The following is a 20063-nucleotide window of genomic DNA, read 5'->3' on the forward strand; positions in this document are numbered from 1 at the left end:
GGACGTCCAGGTCTTTTTGTGTTGCAGAGCTCACCAGTACATTTTTTTTCTTAGAATGTACCAAACTCCTGATGTTCTTGCTATCTCTCTGATGGATTTTTGTTTATTGTTTGCAGCCTAAGGATGGACTGTTTCACTTGAATTGAGAGCTCCTTGTGGGTTCACAGCAATAGCTTTCAAATGTGAATACCATACCTTGAATAAACTCCAGACCTTTTACTTGCTTAATTGAGGAAGAAATAACAAATGAATAGCCCCCACTTGTTCATAAACAGCTTTTGAGTCAATTGTCCAATTACCGTATTTGCTCGATTATAAGACGAGGTTTTTTCCAGAGCAAATGCTCTGAAAAATACCCCTCGTCTTATAATCGGGGTCGTCTTCTAATCAGACCCCCAAAAAATGGCTGGGGCCATGCTGCTTACCGGTCGCGAGCAGCGTCTCTTCCGTTAGAAGCAGGAGGACAGGAAGCTTGTAGCTTCCTCACAGAACTCTATCTCCCCCTCCCTCCTCTGGGGGCGGGGCCAGAGAAGTTGCTGGTACAGCCGGTCCCCTGCAGAAGTCTTCGAGTGAGAGATCTGCAGTTCAGGTAAGGGGGTGGGGGAGGGTTTTTGGGTAAGTATGTGTGATTAATGTGTGAAGTATGTGTGATTAATGGAATGAATGAGTGTTTAAATGTTTGTGAATGTGTGTTTGTGTGTGATAGCATGGGTGTGTAAGGGGGTGGGGGTTGTAGCATGGCATAGGGAGGCTGTAATCCCACTACTATCATCCCCAGGTTCCAGCATGTACTGGCTGCCTTGGCTTGATAGGAGTGTGATTGCTGTTAGCAGCAATCACACTCCTATCAAGCCAAGGCAGCCAGTACATGCTGGGTTAAAAGGCATATCATGGGGCTGAGTGGCATATAGGGGGTTAAAATGCATTTCTGGACCTCCAGAAATGCATTTTAACCCCCTATATGCCACTCAGCCCCATGATATGCATATATACCTCCAGAAATGCATTTTAACCCCCTATATGCCACTCAGCCCCATGATATGCCTTTTAACCCCCTATATGCCAGAGTGGCATATAGGGGTATAAGGCATATCATGGGGCAGAGTGGCAAATAGGGGGGGTATAAAGCATTTCTGGGGGCAGAGTGGCATAACTGGGGGGGGGCAGGTTGGCAAATAAAAGGAAATTTAAAAAATATATTTACATGAATTAATATTTACTGGTAAAACTTTTTTTCCTATAGGGTCGTCTTATATTCAGGCTTTTTGTTTTTTTCCTAAATTAATATTTTGATTTTGGGGGGTCGTCTTATAATCGGGGTCGTCTTATAATCGAGCAAATACGGTACTTTTGTTTCCTTGAAAAAGAGGGGGCTATACATGAAAGAGCTGGAAACCCACCCTTTCTCCAATATGGATGTGAATACCCTCAAATTAAAGCTGGGAGACTGTTCTTTGAATCCATGTTAATAATTTAACTGTAACATATTTAGTTTGGTAAATAGCTGAAATAACAAAACTTTTCAGTGACCAAATATTTCCAGACCTAACTGTACATCACACAAGGAAGCAACAGCCAGCCTGACAGCAGAATTTTTTTTCAAGATGGTTTATCTGGGAGATTTGGCTGCTCGGCTGCCTTTCAGTCTGAGCTAGCCAAGCTTTAACAGCTCTTGAAACTGAAGCAGAGGCTATGCCCATTCTGAACCCTGCTGTGGCCGCCTCAAAGGTTCTTCCATGTGTTGTCGTTATGTCTGAAAAGGGAGAGCAGTCTTCCAATGGGAGCGCAGTTCTTTTAGCAAGTTCAGACACTGCTGCATTTACTTTGGGTACTTCCCACTGCTGTAGCTGTAAAATAGGTAAATATTTCTTGTGCTCCCATTGGCCCATTCCTCTTCAATTAGTAGTCTATAATAATTAACGAAGAGTGCTTTAGAAAGAAGGACATTGAAAGAAAGTTTCCTTCCTGGGAAGGTCTTCTTGAGATATGTTTATGGCCAACTTAATTGCAGCAATCAAGAAGTTAATTTCTTTAGCAGGAAACAAATAGGAGCATGACGATATTTCACTTTTTTCTTCTTCACAGGATAGAAGAAGGAAATTGCTGAGACTCCATAACCATAGGCTCAGATGATAGAGACAGAGTCTTAGCACAGATTTGCTGGAACATACCCTGCATCTCTGCCTTTAGCCAAGACATGAGATGTGCTTTCTTTCTTGGTGATTCAGCATCAGCAATAGCTTTAAGGCATGCAAAGCAAGTATTTTTACTAGGACTATGCAAAGGTTTACCGCAACAGCACAAGAAGAATGTCTTTCTTAAGCTTGTCTTTGTCAGGTTGCTTACCAGGTTAGTCAGGAGCACACATAGTGACTGACAAGCACAGTAAACACACACATGCATAAAATAACATAATACTGCAATGTAAATACCTTACCCTGTGCAGACTCTAACAATGTATAAAACAATGTCCCCAGGTGATTCAGATAAAAAAAAAACACCATAATGATGTTTTAACCACTTTTATAGACTCCCTTGAATATTTGTTGGTGATACAGTGTCCGTAATTCCCTTGGCAGAAATTGTGTGAAACACTGTAAGTGACACGGCTGTGAGCGCTAGACTCTGGAGCAGTGGAAACATGTCCCGTGGAGTGGTGGATCAGCTTGTCTATTTGGCAGTCTGATGGGCGAGTCTGGGTTTGGCAGATGCCAGGAGAACGTTACTTGTCTGACTACGTTGTGCCAACTGTAAAGTTTGGTAAGAAGTGATAATGGTATGGAGCTTTTTCAGGGGTTGGGCTAGATCCCTTCCAGTGAAGGGAAATCTCAATGCTTCAGCATACCAAGACATTTGGGAACAGTTTGGGGAAGGCCCTTTTCTTTTTCAGCATGACTGTACCACTGTGCAAAAACCAAGGTTCATAAAGACATGGTTGGATGAGTTTGGTGGGGAAGAACTTAATTGGCCCAAATGGAGCTCTGACCTCAACCCAATCACCTTTGGGATGAACTGGAATGGAGATTGCAACCCAGGCTTTCTCGTCCATCATAATTTATCACTCCAGAGACCACATTTGCACTGCTCAATAGTGGCTTTACACCACTCCAGCTGACTCTTGGCATTAGTCTTTGGAGATGTAACAATTACTTCTCACTATTCTCTTGGACCTCTCTGCAGCCATTGACACAGTTGACCACCCCCTCTTTCTACAAACCCTCCATGCTCGTGACATAGCTCTTTCCTGGTTTAAATCCTACCTTTCTGACCATACTTTTAGTGTCTCATTCACTGGACCTTGCTCCTCTCCCCTACCGCTATCTTCCGCAGGACTCAGGACTGACTGTCTTTAACCCCTTCGTTCCCCTATAGATGTACCGGGACGTCCAAAAAACGCCCACAAAGAAACCCCTATGGACGTCCCGGTACGTCCAGCCCTTCGTGCAGCGTCAGGGACACATCCCTGCCGCTGCACGGGAGACCAGGCTGTCGTTTGACAGCCTGGACTCCCCACTGACAGCAGAAGCCGGCTTTGCCGGCTTTCTGCTGTCCGATCGCCTGTAACAGCTTCCGGCATGAAAGCCGGTAAGCTGTTACCGGTAAACTGCCCGATCGCGCAGTTGCAAACGCGTGATCGGGCATTCCCTTCCGGGTTGCGTCACTGCTGACATAACCCGGAAGGTCATCGGAGGACAGGATATCCCCTGCGGGGATTTCCTGCCTTCCGATGAGGCACAGAGACGCTACGATCACAGTGTGATCGGTGCAGGGGGATCGCGGGGAGGGGAGTGAGAAACCATCTCTCTCACTCCCCCTCCCGTCCTGTAAGTGAAAAGCTGAAAAAAAAAAAGTTAATTCATTTAAAAAAATAATATTAAATAAATCATTAAAATAATAATATAAATAATACAAAAAAAAATTATAATGTGAGCTGTGATGTCACTGTGACATCACTGGCATGTTCAGGAGGTCCCTAGGAGGACCTCCTACCATTACTGTGTAAAAAAATATATAAAAAATACAAAAAAAATAAAAAAAAATAAAAATAAAAAAAAAATATATAAAAAAAGATAATAAAAAAATTCTTAAAAAAACCTTACATCCCATTGCCCTAGCATAACATCTAGCCAGTATAACCCTCCTGCCCCCGTTCACAACCCCCAAACCCGTTAAGCCATAGGCATAAAAATTATACAAAATTGTACACCTAATAGTATGCTCCCTGGTGCTGGGAAAGTCTGGAAAATCTATATAAATTAGGTATTTCTGAAATCAGGACATCTGAATTGATAAACTTGGAGGGGATTTTCCATCACTTTACCTAATTTTGTGAGGATTCAGAGGGAAAATGTAAAAAAAAATTAGTTTATTTTTCTAATCTTCGCTAGTTTTTACTAAATTTCTCATTCTAAATTTTCAGCTAATCATCCAACTATGATATCAAACGAAAACTCTATCTCTCCTTGAAAAAACAATATATAGTTTACATGCGTACACTACTCACAGGAACAGAGAATAATCGCAAAACCGACATACCCCAAAAATGGCAAAATTGCTCTGGGCTTTGAGGTACCAAAAACCCCTGGGATTGAAGGGGTTAAGGAATTGCACCATGGATAGTGTCCTACTACCTTAAGCTCAATTTCTCCATGAGCGAGTTTATGGTAATCCTGCCTTCTGCTCTGTCCACAATTCCTGACATCTCTATTACCGTTGACAACTCCGAATTCCAACTGACAGACCAGGTTCACACTTCTCTCTGCTTCACCCCTCACATCCATTCCCTCACTAAATCTTGCCGCCTTCATCTGAAAAACATCTCCCAAATCCGCTCTTTCCTGACATAAGAAACAATTAAAATACTAATCGTCTCCCTTTCTGATATTGTCTGGACTATTGCAACTCCCTACTAACTGGTTTTCCCCTCTCCTGCCTTTCATTGCTCCAATCCATCCTCAACACTGCAGCTAGATTTATCTTTCTCTGTCACTGTTCCACATCTGCTGCTCCACTATGACAATCACTTCATTGGCTCCCCATACTCTACAGAATCATATTGAACCTTGTGACGGACCGACCAGGGACCTCAGGTTGTCCCTCTCCACCAAGAGACGACTTATCCCGCTAGGACGACAAACCACAGCAATACGTTGGCAATATCCCCAAGCCAAGTAAAGGGATATCGCTATCCAGTACCCAAATAACCAGGCGAGACTAGTCTTTAGGTACAACAAGAAGAGAACTGATTTATTTTAGACACACAGGGCTGGATATATCCAGCGAAACACACACTAACACAAAACAAGATACTGGGATACAAACCGCCCCCTTAATATGCCTCCAAGAGACAACAGGGGCAGTAAAGGGATTAACAATACAATAGGGTCCCAGCCTCCACTGCCCATTACTGGCCCAAATCAGTTCCAGGGATGGCCGGGTAAATGTCTGTAGTGGGGGAACTGCGGGGGGGGGGGGGGGGGGGTCTGACTTATACAACATTAAACTAAAACAATGGTGGTCACTCCCTGGTTGCAGACCCTCAGCAAGTGATGGGATGATATACTGCTGGGGGGTAGCCACAGAAGTCTTTGCAGGGTTCCATCACAAACCTGCAGAGCCCTTATCAACTATCCACCCCCCTTTATCTCTGCCGTCCTATCCAAATACACCCCTTACTGCCCTTTTCATTCCTTTAATGACTTGTGGCTCTCTTCTACTGTCATTACCTCTTCCCACTCCCATATTCAGCATTTCACTTGTGCTGCACCTCTTCTGTGGAATTCCCTTCCCGTTCCCTCAGACTTTCTCCCTTGTACACAACTTTCAAAAGCTCTCTGAAAACCCACCTTTTTCAAGAAGCATACAACCTTTCTATCTAAAACTCTCAGCCATCATCATAATCAAGTCATCTGAAACATCAACAACCTTTACAGATCATACAGATGCAATCAGCTCATCCCCATCCAAGCAGTCCTCTCCTATTGTTTCATTTCCCCCAACTGACTAGATTGTAAGTTCGCAAGAGCAGCGCCTTTTGTACCAGTTTGTAATTTTGTGTGACTTTAAATTATTGTAACAGCACTACAGAATCAGCTAGCGCTTTATAAATAAATGTAATGTATAAGTGTACATTAGGTCCAGGAACGGTAATGCTGCCATCTAGTGGACGCAGTCTGGATGTCCACTGACTACCTTATTTATTGTCTATGCGCTCAGCAGTTCATGTATTTAGTATTTTAGTTTTGTTATGTAACATACAGTTCCATGATTAGCTCAATAAATCACTCTGCTCTTGTAAAAATGTAGTTAATTAACAGTGGAATGCCATATAACTTTTACGGCGATATAAGGCACTAATAAAAAAGGGGCATCAAGTCGCGGAATAAAGATATAATTTTGCCTCTGTATAAATCAATGGTAAGGCCGCACCTTGAGTATGCTGTGCAATTTTGGGCACCTTTTCTAAAGAAGGATATCATAGCACTAGAAAGGGTGCAGAGGCGGGCTACAAAATTAATAAAAGGAATGGAGCACTATAGTTATGAAGAAAGGTTAACTAATTTAAATCTGTTTAGTTTAGAAAAACGTCGCCTCAGAGGGGATATGATAACGTTATATAAATATATTCGGGGCCAATACAAACCATTGTGTGGAAATCTGTTCATAAACAGGACTATGCATAGGACACGTGGTCATGCATTAAGACTGGAAGAAAGGAGATTTAGACTAAAGCAGAGGAAAGGGTTTTTTACAGTAAGGACAATAAGGATGTGGAATTCTCTGCCTGCAGAGGTAGTTTTATCAGAGTCTGTACAGACGTTTAAACTGCAACTGGATGGATACCTGGAAAAACATAATATTCGGGGATATAATCTTTAATTATGGGGAAACAGCTTATTGATCCAAGGAGAAATCTGACTGCCATTTTGGGGTCAAGAAGGAATTTTTTTCCCTGGTTAGTGCAAAATTGGAAAGAGCGAAGCCGGGGTTTTTTGCCTTCTTTTGGATCAAACAGCAACAAATTAACAGATATAGGAAAGGCTGAACTTGATGGACGCATGTCTTTTTTCAGCCTATGTAACTAATAACAAATGACTGGCTCTTTTCTTGAAGCTATACTAATTGACGAAACATGTCAAATCAGTTGTTTTTGATTTTCCCTTCATGACTTGAGACATGCAAATCCATAAGCTCGTAAATTGTTTGCAGGGTGCTACTTCTACCAAAAACAATTACACAGTTACTATCTGGGTCCCTGAACTGAGTTATTGCTATACAAGCCTCCCTTTAAGAGCGATATAACAATTGGCGGGTGTTGTAAGATGGCTTCCACAGTTACGGGTCCTGTACAGGTGAAACAACATAGCAGCTTACGCACAGCTTACAGAAGCTCATGAAGCGTCTGCAAGACCCTTTAGGCGACTGCGGAGCGCCTGAACGACTGCTGATTTGGTGTCCTTGACGTGAACCCAAGTCTTTCTTAGGTGTCCGTTGAGTGCCTGATTGCTCCCCATTGCCGTGAAAGCAGTACTTTCATACGGCCTTGTCACTGCATTAGTACTCCGCCTGCTGTGAATGTATTCGGGCCTGTTCTTCTAGTGGTATTAGGCAGCGGAGATTTCCGGTAGTCAAGATGTTGGAAGAGGCAGGAGAGGTGTTTGATAACATGCTTAAGGCATCGTTTCCCCTCACGTTCATCGTTTTCATTCCAGCAGTGCTGCTTCTTGTGTCCCCGCTACAGGCCGAGGCGGCCCATGAGTTCACAGTGTACCGTATGCAGCAATATGACCTGCAGGGACAGAGCTACGGTTAGTAGACTTTTGCTCCTTCATCATATTACACGTGCACATCCGATGGCAGCCGTGGTCGTTGATGTACTTATACAGATCTGTCTAAATGACATACAGTACTTATACAGATCTGTCTAAATGACATGCATGGAAGAATGTTAAATAATCCAGTTCTGGAGAGTGTGGGTTTGATGGGAGAGAGACGATTTGCCCCATAACTGGCACACGTTGCAATTATGATTTCAGATGGTCAAATAAATGCGGTCATTCTGTTTGAGGTTGTCTTTAGAGAGACTAAATGTACATCTGTCTGAATGGCATAGTAGAAGCACCAATGATTTACGATCATGCCATGAATTGCTATGTCTGCTAGTGTCAGTTCTTTTCCCCTCCGCTCTATTATACTAATCGTATTAGTCATTCCCAGCATTGCCTTGTTCTATTATGTGTTTTCTCTGTGAGACTCTCTACAAATTGGCTAATATGTAATTTAACATTTTAAAATGATGTTCTAGCAATCTTCATTACAAAAATAACCTGTGTATTAGGCAACCTTAGGGGGGAAATATGTGCCGGAAATGTCAGCTTCAGCCTTTCTTTACATATAGGAACCCGAAGTGCAGTGCTCAACACAGAGGCACGCACAGCCGAGGCAGATGTGCTGAGTCGACGATGTGTGCTTATGCGCCTGGCAGATTTCTCCTTTGAGCAGTACCAAAAAGCCTTACGGCAGTCAGCGGGAGCTGTGGTCATTATCTTGCCCCAAGATATGGCAGCTCTTCCACAAGAGATTGTTCAGGTAAAAATACTCTAGTATATCTAGATATGGTCCACTTTCAGGTCTGTTTTGCAAGCGTGTGTGTATGTATAAGCTGAGGAATAACTGTGTACTATCTATGCAGTTCAGGAAATCACGTGTTTTACTGCTGTATTTTTTATAAGATATGCTGTGACGGGACGCCCTGTACCCAGACTGGGTACCTCCATCAATAGCTGCTTCCTAGCTCTTACAAGAATTGTTATAAGAGCACACTCCAAAGCACCGACTCTACAGTCACCCAAATCACTAGCCAAAGCTTAATGCAGGGTGAAGTACAAGAACTCTTTATTCAGAGTGATACAAAGGGTTTTTATACCAACATAAATTCATTTTCAACATAGTGGTATACCATGGGGGAGGGAAGGACGGGGAAAGACTGATTTAAACACATTAGTGCACCATGGGGGAGGGGGGGTTTCAGACATTAAACAGATTAACTGAAACAATGGCTTATCCCTGGTTGCATATGCTGGCTATCTGTAACACTGTAATCCCCTCAGCACGTGATGAGACAATATACTTCTGGGGGTGGCTGAAAACATGGGGAGTTACAGGCAAAATTTATAATATACAATAAATAATTGTAAAACATCATCTGTGTTGGCAAAATACAGGACCAATCCCAAATCAAAATCAGTGCTCCTCAGTCTCTAATATTTAGGAAATATGGTTAAACCTGTACCAGGGAGAAAATCGGTAGAAACTGACCCCCCTGTACCTACACACAGAAGTCTTTACAAAGCCAGGGCCCATTGTTGGTAGGGAGGTGGCTGGCTTCCAGGCCTCTCCAGGGGCCCCAAAGATAGAGGGTTCTGTGACATATGCTATATAGGAAATCTTGGTATACATATGAAATAATTGCCCTAATACCAATTCTTTTTCCTACTGTGTCAGCAATTCATGGATATTGAACCAGAGATGCTGTCTATGGAGACACAGGTACCTGTCTACTTTGCTGTTGAAGATGCAGAGCTCATCTCTATATATGAGCAGACACTCGCTGCCTCTGCCAATCAGGGAACTTCATCTGCAGCCGAAGGTAAGTGTAGTACTGATACTAGTTCTACTTTGAGTAAAGTAGTATGATGAGATGTAAAAAGGCTGTAGGTGGGATCATGGGTAAATGCTGTTAATAATTAGTGTGCAATAATCACTAACACTTTAATTAAACTCTTGTGCAGTGCTCCTTCACACAGCCACAGCCAATGGTTTCCAGATGGTAACTAGTGGAGCTCAAAGTAAGGCAGTCAGTGATTGGCTGGTAAGCAGCGTCGAGGTGAGTGTCTAATACTGATGTGCTGTTCTCAGTTATTAGTGTCTTGTGTTTGCACAAACTATAATAGGAAATAGCCTTTCTATATAAGAGTAATTGGTATTATAACTTTTCCTTTGACTAATGTACGGAAATAAACTGTAAAAATGTGCTTAGTTATATGCTTTACGTTGGTGAACTGGCTAACCTATAAAGAGTAAGTATGTTCTTGCTAAAGTACCCCAAGTTATTCTCTGACTATGGCTACTTTAATAAATGAAATGCTACATTTTGAATAGTTTAGAATTTTATGTGAACTCCATGTAATCATGTGTATATACTTTTGATTTATGGAATTTACTAAAATAAACATAAGTACAAGACATACCTTGTTTCAGATGTTTATAGTGTATCTATACCATCTCACAGCCTGTGTTAGGTGAGGTTGCTAAAGGATATACTTGTGCAAGCATTATGAGTGAACGATATGTATACATCATGTTGAGAGTGTTACCTTATTTAACTGACTAATTTTATTCCCTCTGTGTCGCCTAGGGGCGTCTGACTGGACTTGGTGCAGAAGACCTCCCTACCATCGCCATTGTTGCCCATTATGATTCTTTTAGTGTTGCTCCTGTAAGTGTGACTTTAAAATACTGAAATAACCAGTTATTACCCTGCTGTTTTACAACGCTTATTGATTATTATACTGCATGCCATGCACCTAGTAGTTTGAGTGTTATGTCATGCTGAGTGCAGCTTTATCTATATGTCTATTTCCAGTTTGATTTCATGTCTGTCTGCCTCTCAGTCTTCAAGGATATACAGCTCCAAAAGTTTGGTTTCTCTCATAGGGGCAATTAATAAATATAAAGAAAATCTAAATGACAATCTGTTTTATATTTCAAAGTAAGGTGAAGGGGAGCTGTCGCATGTGACATAATTTATAATTGAAAACATTGGTTGTGCATCATGATTATCTAATGTAATAATAACTGTAGCATTCTTTTGTCCTCCAAGATTACATTGTAATTCTCCTGTTTGTAGGAAGTTGTTACACGTTCTGGGCTCTGCCTTCAGTTTTTGTTTTTGTTTTTTTTTTTATGTAACAAAAACATACTCTTCTGTCTCTATAGTGGCTGTCATATGGGGCAGATTCTAATGGCAGTGGATTGGCTATTCTTTTGGAGCTGGCACGGCTCTTCTCTCGTCTTTATACTTACAAGCGCACACATGCTGGGTGAGTCTGCCACACCGTAAAACCTCCCTTTTCTTGCACAATTCAGTAAACAAGTTTCGCCATACATATGTCTTAAGAGAAAAGGAGAATTACCTGGAGGCAAACAAAAACATGTTACATATCTCCTCGGATTGTCATCTTTTGTAGATTTTGTTTAACGCCATACATGTCATACATTTTTATTTTAGATTATTGTCATAAAACTTAAATCCTTGTTGTCTATCCCTCTGTATAGATACAATCTGCTGTTCTTTGCATCAGGAGGAGGAAAGTTCAATTATCAAGGAACCAAGAGGTGGCTTGAGGATCATCTTGACCACACAGGTAAATTGGGGTAAAGGATGTAATGAGTGTTTGTAGAAGGTGGGAGCAATATATTACATGGATTATTTTTTTTTTGCTTTAAAGCTAAAGCACTAAGCAGAAATGACTATAGCAGGCATAGAAGAATAACAATATGATTGAAATGTTAGAATTAAATGTTAAGTCCCAGCAAAAAAATGTATCTCCTTTTACTATAAAATATACATTGAAATAGGTTATCATTCACACAAAAACCAAGTAGTTTTATCTCATTTAGCGAATGATCATATCCTTTATGCCGATTCTAATGAAATCTGTTCTTCCGTAGAATGTCTTCATTTTTCAGTGTGTCTGAATGGTCGAATAAGACAAATCCATTCTAGTATTTGAGTTTTGAGGTGTTTTAGAGGATTGGGCTACGGCAACTAGAACACATAAAAATGGTTAATATGCAGCTGTCCTACATCCATATTGTGCAAAAATTGTTAGATGGCGGGGTGGCATAAAAGTCAATTCAGTGTAAGGAGCTTGGATCTCAGGGAAATGATATGGACCAAACTCTTCTAATGTAACTCTCAATACTTTTAGATTCCAGCCTTCTGCAAGACAATGTGGCCTTCGTGTTGTGCTTAGATACCTTAGGGGCTGGGGACAATCTGCACCTTCATGTTTCAAAACCGCCAAGAGAGGGAACCTTGCAGCATGCTTTCCTAAAGGAACTGGATATGGTAGTAGATGACACCAGCAAATATGTCATATTGTATAGAGCTTGTCAATTGATATTTTCCTTTGTTGAAAAATGGCAGTATTATGTGCATGCTGAGTTTGTATCACTATAATCTTGTGCTACTCATGCTAATTCCCAGTTTCATTACCTTACTGGCATGATTGAATATTTATTTTTTGGTCATCTTTTATATTTCCCTAAATGGGGCCTTCATTACCCACCCAGCACCATTCCAGGGTTAGCATATGTTGTTGGCTTTGGAAAAATATCACCTTGAGGGACCTATTGATAAATTACACATTGTTCTTAATCTCCTACCATCCTATTCTTTTATTCTGTTCTGTCCTGCTCAACCTGATGAGATCCTATTCCACACAGCCTGTGAGGGTATTATTAGTTAATGTTATCTTTTATTTTTCCTTCCTTTGCGCTATAGGTGATTGCCAGCCAGTTTCCAGAAGTGAAGTTCTCCATGGTTCACAAGAAAATCAATCTAGCAGATGATATGCTGGCATGGGAACATGAACGTTTTGCCATACGCCGTTTGCCAGCCTTCACTTTCTCTCATGTGGATAGCCACCGAAACGGTCACCGCAATAGCATGCTAGATCTAAGGTAAGTCACAACAAGTTCTAATCTTGCTTGGTTTCGTGTAGTATTTTAAAGTCCTAGCTTTTGTAGTAGATGTTGAAGATCCACAATTGTTCAGATTTGTTTGCGACTAGTTAGTGGATATGATAGCTGAGTGTGTACCCTTTAAATTATCATTTCATCCCTCTTGCACATTTGTGGAGTGATTCTCAGCATCGCTTCCGTGAGATGTGTTTAGCCTAACATGCTTATTGCTTGCCTCAGAGCATGTGCACTATACTCCCCACCAGCCAGGTCAGCATTGGTTTGTATTGGAGGTACAGTGGGTACCTCCAATACAAACATTTAAATGTCCGTACGAGCATAAAGTCGCTCATACAGACTTTTAAAATCCTGGTCCAGCAACTTGGCCAGCAGAGACCACGTTGCCCCAAGTTAACCCCTGACGGTGAACGCAGGGGTAAATGGGAGTGGAAATCCGTAGGTTTGCCGTCGGGAGTTAAAAAGGCTGTGAGAGTGAGCCTATTGGTCGCCTGCAGGGTCCTCCTCTGGCATCAACCAATTGCTTGATGCCAGACGAGCCCCCTGCTGGCGACCAATAGAGTTGATCGCACGGCCCCTGACGGCGAACCTATGGATTTCCGCTTCCGTCAAACCCTGCGATGCTGCGCAGATACGGTAGGCTAGATGGGGAAGGGACCAGGGAGATTAGTAGACGAAGATTCTTGTACGTTTTACTGCTGATATCTCCGCTTCTTTGTTTCTTCGGGACGAACATAAAAACTCTTCATGTTCGTTTTCGCTTTTGCCCGAATACGGATGCATAAGTCAAAGTCAACCAGCCAAAAAATGGTTTGCTGTAGCTGTGCATCTTCCCCTAGAGGTGATTACGTTTCTTCCTGGTAACAAATGCTTATGAAAGTTCAAAGGGAATTGTCCCTTTTAAATACCACTGTTTTAAGCTCCTTCTCATTTCTGCAGGTGGAAAGTAGACACCCAAGTTCTGACTAGAAACACTCGTATTATCGCAGAGGCACTAACTCGTGTCATTTATAATCTGACCGAGAAGGTATGTTTTGGTTTTTATTTATTCATTTGTACCTGGTGTTCTCCTGATATTAAAATATATGCTCTTATCACAGGGTGCCCCATCTGACATGGAGATCTTCACTCAGCAGATGGTAAGATATTAAAAGGGGTGAATGTGAGAGTGGCTGCACTTTCATGCTGATTTCAGATAGTTAAGCGCTGCTGTTAAACTGTTGGCGCTATATAAATAAAAGATGATGATAATAATAATAATAATAATAATAATAGTTGCATTCATGTGTCTGTAATCACCATCTCCACTGAAAAGCCAGCAAAGATTTGAAGACAACCAGATAGAGCCGTAGGTGGTCTCTGCTTCACACCTTATTTTTAAACCAAATATTTGATGCCGTTAGTAACAGTAAAGATCTACTGTCAGTGGGTATGAGTACATTGTGCAGTTACACTTTTTACTTTTTCTGCAGCAAGTCCAGAGGGAACATCTGGATGCAGTAATGCAATGGCTGACTAGCCAACCCCGTGCTGCCCAGCTTGTGGATAAGGACAGTAGTTTGCTCAGCACCTTGGAATACTACATGAGCCGTTACCTGAAAGATGTAAAACTTTATCATGTAAAAGCAGATAAACGGTAAGATGGAGAGGAAATTCTCCCGGGAAACTGTTAATGTATAAATACTTTATGGACCTGCCATGTGTTAATACAACTCTTTTTCTACAGAGATCCAGAGTTTGTGTTTTATGATCAGTTAAAGCAGACAATGAATGCATATCGGTAAGTTTAGCCGGCTACTTCCCTTTTTGTACGCTAACTTTATGAAATTGTCTTTGAATTATGTATTCCAACTGTATGACTTACATTTTCTCATTACAGAGTTAAGCCAGCCATATTTGACCTCCTCTTAGCTGTGTGCATTGCTGCATACCTGGCTCTGTCCTATGTAGCTGTTCAGGTATGTAAGGAGAGAGCATTTGGCACCCGCGGCATCACCTGATATGTCACACTGCATGCGTTCATATTTAGTGATATGCCTTTCATTTAATCTTTTGTGTATCATTTTAAGACAGCTATCTTCACATATAGCACACGAGGGTTTAGGGCCTTTTCATATTAGCTGTCCCCTGCTACCATCTAAAGAACTAAACTATATACCATAGATATGCAGTGTGTGTAACATACTTTGCTCATTCGTGTGGCACTCCAAGGATTAAAATCCCTTTATTCCAAACAAGCGTGGATTTACTCATTGCTGACCAGTGAGTCATGCTTTAGGTTAGAGCTGTTAAAAGAGAGATGTTTATACTAGGTTCCAGCCCGCCAGCATATTAATATTAAACGTTTAAGGTCCATTCCCATGAAAAATATGCTGAGTTCGTTTTGTTTTGATTTTGATTCTTTTGTTTGTTTTATTACAAGCTTGCACAAAAAAGTGTCACACAAGTGGTAGCTGTAAAGCAGGTAATTGGAGATGTTCACTGTCAAGTCTGTTTTTTTCCCTCTTTAGTTTTTGGATTGCTACTCTGCTACCCACTTGACAAAATGTAGATATTGGAAATAGTAAATTAGGATTTATGGTGAAAATGTATGCCTATATCCTTCAGCTTTACTTAATACGTAGTAAATATATCCATTTTAATTGGTACAAAGAAAACTAAAGTGTGTTATCTGTCAAGCAGTAAATACTATATTTTAGCTGAGGCAGATGACAGGTAGTCTGAGAGATCAATGAAAATATGTAGGGAAACCATGAGTGCTCAGGGCTCACACGGCACCCTCTGAACCCCTGCTTCTGGCACCAGGGTGCAAGTTTTCAGAGATACATATGTCATGAATATGCCTTACTGCTTCAGAAAACAAGGGAGCTGGAGTATTGGGAGTGTTAAGCAAACTAACACACAGGGACCAGAGAAAAGAACAGTGTGTTGCTAGTGTTCGTTACTATAACATTTTAAAATTAGTTGAGCTTGGAGTTTGCGTTTGAAATGTCAATAGTTACACATTAGATGTTCATCTTATAAAATGTTGATTCACTTATTTTATATGCCCTTGCTTGCCAGGTAAATAAATTAAGTTTATTGTAAAGTAATCCAGACTCCCATCTTATGTTCCTTACTTGGACAACACTGTTTTATATCAATGTATTTATATTTTCTGTGTTCTGAATGTTCTTGGAGGTCTGCGATAGGGATATATATACATATGTGTATATTATTAGCACTCTTTTTAATCTTTTGTGTTTTCTCTCTTTCCAGAACTTTGGCATCCTTTATAAGTTTGTGCAAAGACTCTCCTGGAAGCCTAAACAACACTAAGCTCAACCTATATTTCTAAGTAAGCTGCCCAGATGCTGGGGATCTGGCACTCCTTATACTGCAGGGGAAGGTGTTCCGGTTATTGCCCTCAGCCCTCCAGGAGGGAAAATGTGAATCCTGACCCATCAATCCCTCGCATGGATTTTCAACTGCTGCATCAAAACTTTCCATACAATAGTGATTTGTTGAAATGCCACACATCTGGTCATGTGTCATGGCACTCTTCTTTACCTATGAGAGCGGTCCCTTCTCGATGTATACTCAGGATGACAGGATGGGGTTTATGTATTTATAATGCCAGTGACCCTCATCTATTTTTTTTTTTATTTTTTTTTGTGATAATGCACTGAATTTCCCAGTAGTTTGTTTTAATTATATTTAAAATCAGATTTTATGAATGTTCATGGGCATAGAACAATTGATTAAATAAAAGACCAAAATTAAATATTATGATGGAGTTTTTAGTAGGAAACTGGATTTTTCATTTCCAAGTCCTGGGTAGGTATGGGGGGGGGGGCGCACCGCATCATACCCTAGGCATGTTGGGGTAGGCCCAAGGAGATCTAACTGAAGTAGCACAGCTTTAGCTTTTGCATGATCTTAGAAATGAGAGAACAGAAATGTTGGACAGTTGATGATGTTGCTGTGGAAGCTACAGTGCCCTCCAGTCCTTAACATGCAAATGCCAAATTGCCACAATTTAAAATACATAATGCGCATTTTGTGTTATGACATGACCAGTAAATGTATTTCCATATATATTTTGTGACCTTAGAATACTTGGTGTCTGGTTTGTTATTGCACACAACTAGTTTTAATGTCCGTCATCCTGCTACACAACAACATTTTAATATATTGCAGCATTAAAAAATAATCCATTATTCATGAATAAGAAGGGCATTTAACATACAGTAGCATTTAGACATAGCTGTCAATTGTTAGTGTAACTTTCCATGTTGGCACGTGGGCAAAGACGTCTATTCAGTAATTTGAGTCTATGTATAAGTGCCCCCCCCCATACATTAAGAGCCAACCAGACTGAATCTTTTTGTAACAATTAATGTATATGGCAAACAGCCAGTACAATCAATATAGAATTCATATTAGTATGTGTCTGTTGTGCAGCTACTAACTAGGAACTCTGATTGAAAATAAGTATTTGAAAATGGATACCATAGTATATTTTACAGATAATCAGACAACAGCAGAAGAAATCCTTTATATTAGGAAAAACATTTAATCCTTAACCTTCAGACATCGTAATTTTTTTCTTTTTTCTGGAATGCCCATCTATTAATCTGTGAGTGTGACCTCATTTCAGTCTTGCTGAATGCTATGCATGGCCATTTTTTATTTGGTCATCTCACTTGGAGAACCTTACAACTGCATGATGCGGCACCGCTTTCTCCTGGAAGGCCATTAACGGAAGAACCTCCAACATTCACTTGCTGTATACCTTGTTATTCTTTAAATTGTACCTGTGTGCTTTTAAAAACCTTTGGGGTTTGTTTGCCAAAGAGAAAGTTGACAGGAAAGTTGTTATACTTCCTTGCAAGTTGGCAAAAAGATTTGGATTTGCTGCATTTGCTACTTACAAATTTGCTAAACCCAACTCCTACTAGCACTGGCAAAAACTAAGCTGTTGCAAGCAGGTGATGTGAGTTTCTGTAACTCGAATTTTCATGTTTTTGTTTAGTTTTTTTACAGTTTGTCATGTTTACCCATTTTAGAGTACTGTGGAATATAATGGTGCTACATAAAACAATAAATAACATAAAGGAAAAGGAGGGCCCCAGGACCCCCTTATTAACCTAGGGAGGTGATGATTGACAAGCTGGCTCCACGTTTGGTAGCAGCTCCGATTCTCAGAGTAAATGTGCTCCTCTGGAGAACAGGTCTCCCAAAGAACCATACAATAGGATGCAAGAGAACACACTTTATTGGGACTGGATATATAGCCACTTTACCAGGGGAGGGGCAAATGGCATACACAGAAAACAAAGATTAGCATAATACAAAACAGCATGGCAACCGACTACACAGACAACAGTAGTGAATGCACAACAAAGGTAAATCAATTAGGAAGCCAACACTTAAACATAGATTAGACAGTCTATCTTGATACACAAATGGAAAGTGAAAATAAAAATTGTAATTAAATCTCTGTTAATCAATATTAAATGCGGTCCCAGTAATTTTCCTTAATACGGTTCCGGCATCCAACATACCCTTCCTCTTCTCCACCCCATGCTGATACTAAAACTCCCTTTGAGTGCCAAGAGGTTGCTCATCTTTGCCCAATGCTGGCTGACTGTGCGGTAGTATTGTTATATGTTCTAGAATGCTTATGTAGTCTAGTGGCCCCTAGTGTTAGGAGCCTGTATTGAACATTGGATGTTATTGCATCCCACCAGAAATATTTCTTAATTTGTGGCCTAGCTTGTCAATTAGACAAGTATTGTGTGTTGCTGAGCTTAGTAAAGAAGTTTACCGTTTTGATGACAAAACATAGACAAGAAACCCACTCTTCTCTGTGAAGCTATTAGGGATCAACATTTCTACCTCCAGGTGAAAATTGTTGCCCAGAAAAACCTCGTATTCCACGGAGACATGCATTTTCTGGATCAGGTAGGTTAAGGAGAGGTTGAGCTGGCCCACAGGGGCTCTTGCTTGAATTCTCGGTCACACATGTCCAGCTTAAAGACTGACACTCCCTGCCCCATAAATCCCCATCCTCTTGACCCATTAGCTGGACACCCCAATGTTCTACTTGGAGGTCATGGAGCGAAGAGCATGTTGTTTCTCTAGGATCCACTACATCATGCATAGGGTGGAGTTCCAGTGGGTGACTACATCTTTATGTAGACGGTGGTGGGGCAGACCTGCCTTCCCTTGCTTGTCCCTGAGCTACTGGCTTGCGTTCAAGCTGCGGTGAAATCTTACGGTGAAACTTTTCAATCAGTTTCAACAGCCTACGCTGCCCCTCAGTTGGAACAGCTGCCCTTACCACCAGATGTATTATATGTGCCACGCAATGGAAACTCACAAAGTCCCCATCTTCAACTACTTTCACAATACTGCTCATGTTCTATTTCTACTGCTGTGCCTACCTGTGGTCCAATCCATTGCACTAGTGGTTTCCTGCCAACATGTGAGCTGGTGTGTGCAGCTGATCCCTAACCTCAGCATGCAAGTAGAAAGGACCTATAACTGTACTGACCTCCTGCCGCAGTTCTGTCCATTCTGTCACCCTCTGTGCCTACACCAGCTACAGTGGTACTGTTCTCCAAAAATGTGGCAAACTAGCGATCACCTGACTACACACCTGCCGCCAGCTGTATGTATGTATATACATTAGCGTCTGAGCATATGTGTATATTATTTTTGTATGAACATGTATGTGTACATTTATGAGCATGTATGCATAAGTGTATGACCATGTGCCGTATGTGTAATTGTGTGAGCATAGATGTGCCTGTGAGAGCACGGATGTGTGTGTGTATGTGTGTGTGTGAACATGGATGTGTAAATGTGTGCGACCAAGGGTGTGTGAGCATGGATATGTGTAAGTTCATGTTAGTGACTATGTGTGCATGTGTGTTGGTGTGAGTGTGTAAGTTTGTGCAAATGTGAGAGTGTGTGTGAAAATGTGTGAGGTTGCAGATCTTACAGAGGTTGCTGGAAATAAAGAAATCAGAATTTTGTTAATTTAGAAATGCAAATAGCAAAGCTGACTCCATTGCTAGCAAATCATTGCTATGGGCTCTACCCCTGAATCTTTTTGAGACCCAGCAATGCCCTGATGTGTATACTATATATTTCTGGTGTGTTTGTTTTTTTCAGCGGCATATACAGTAAAGTAACTATAGGTACATATACTGGCCACTTTATTAGGTACACCTTGCTAGCACCGAGTTGGACCCCCTTTTACCTTCAGAACTGCCTTCATTCTACATTCTACGTTCCTCAGATATTTTGGT

The 20063-nt window shown here is 41.1% G+C and overlaps 1 protein-coding gene across 2 annotated transcripts; it reads left to right on the plus strand.

The window, feature by feature from the left end:
- Window positions 1-7494: 7494 nt before the first annotated feature.
- Window positions 7495-16860, plus strand: NCLN (nicalin). Of its 2 annotated transcripts, XM_053465392.1 has the most exons (16): window positions 7495-7808; window positions 8399-8589; window positions 9505-9649; window positions 9792-9886; window positions 10418-10498; window positions 10999-11102; window positions 11338-11426; window positions 11994-12133; window positions 12569-12747; window positions 13705-13792; window positions 13866-13904; window positions 14238-14401; window positions 14492-14545; window positions 14645-14723; window positions 15188-15229; window positions 16024-16860. In XM_053465392.1, exons 1-16 carry the CDS (start codon window positions 7634-7636, stop codon window positions 16081-16083), a joined length of 1725 nt encoding a protein of 574 aa, XP_053321367.1. In that variant the 5' UTR covers window positions 7495-7633; the 3' UTR covers window positions 16084-16860. The 2 variants fall into 2 exon arrangements, with proteins under 2 accessions (XP_053321367.1, XP_053321375.1); XM_053465400.1 differs by lacking the exon at window positions 15188-15229.
- Window positions 16861-20063: the final 3203 nt, after the last annotated feature.

This window comes from Spea bombifrons, chromosome 1, assembly GCF_027358695.1.
Source record: "Spea bombifrons isolate aSpeBom1 chromosome 1, aSpeBom1.2.pri, whole genome shotgun sequence".
NCBI classification, from domain to species: domain Eukaryota; kingdom Metazoa; phylum Chordata; class Amphibia; order Anura; family Pelobatidae; genus Spea; species Spea bombifrons.

What these genes read in the sequence shown, in the direction of transcription:
- NCLN (XM_053465392.1), top strand. Translation starts at nt 7,634, where the DNA reads ATGTTGGAAGAGGCAGGAGAGGTGTTTGATAACATGCTTAAGGCATCG. An exon ending in TCCTAAAGGAACTGGATATG is followed by an intron (nt 12,134 to 12,568) that starts GTAGTAGATGAC and finishes TTTGCGCTATAG; the next exon opens with GTGATTGCCAGCCAGTTTCC. An exon ending in AGATCTTCACTCAGCAGATG is followed by an intron (nt 13,905 to 14,237) that starts GTAAGATATTAA and finishes CTTTTTCTGCAG; the next exon opens with CAAGTCCAGAGGGAACATCT.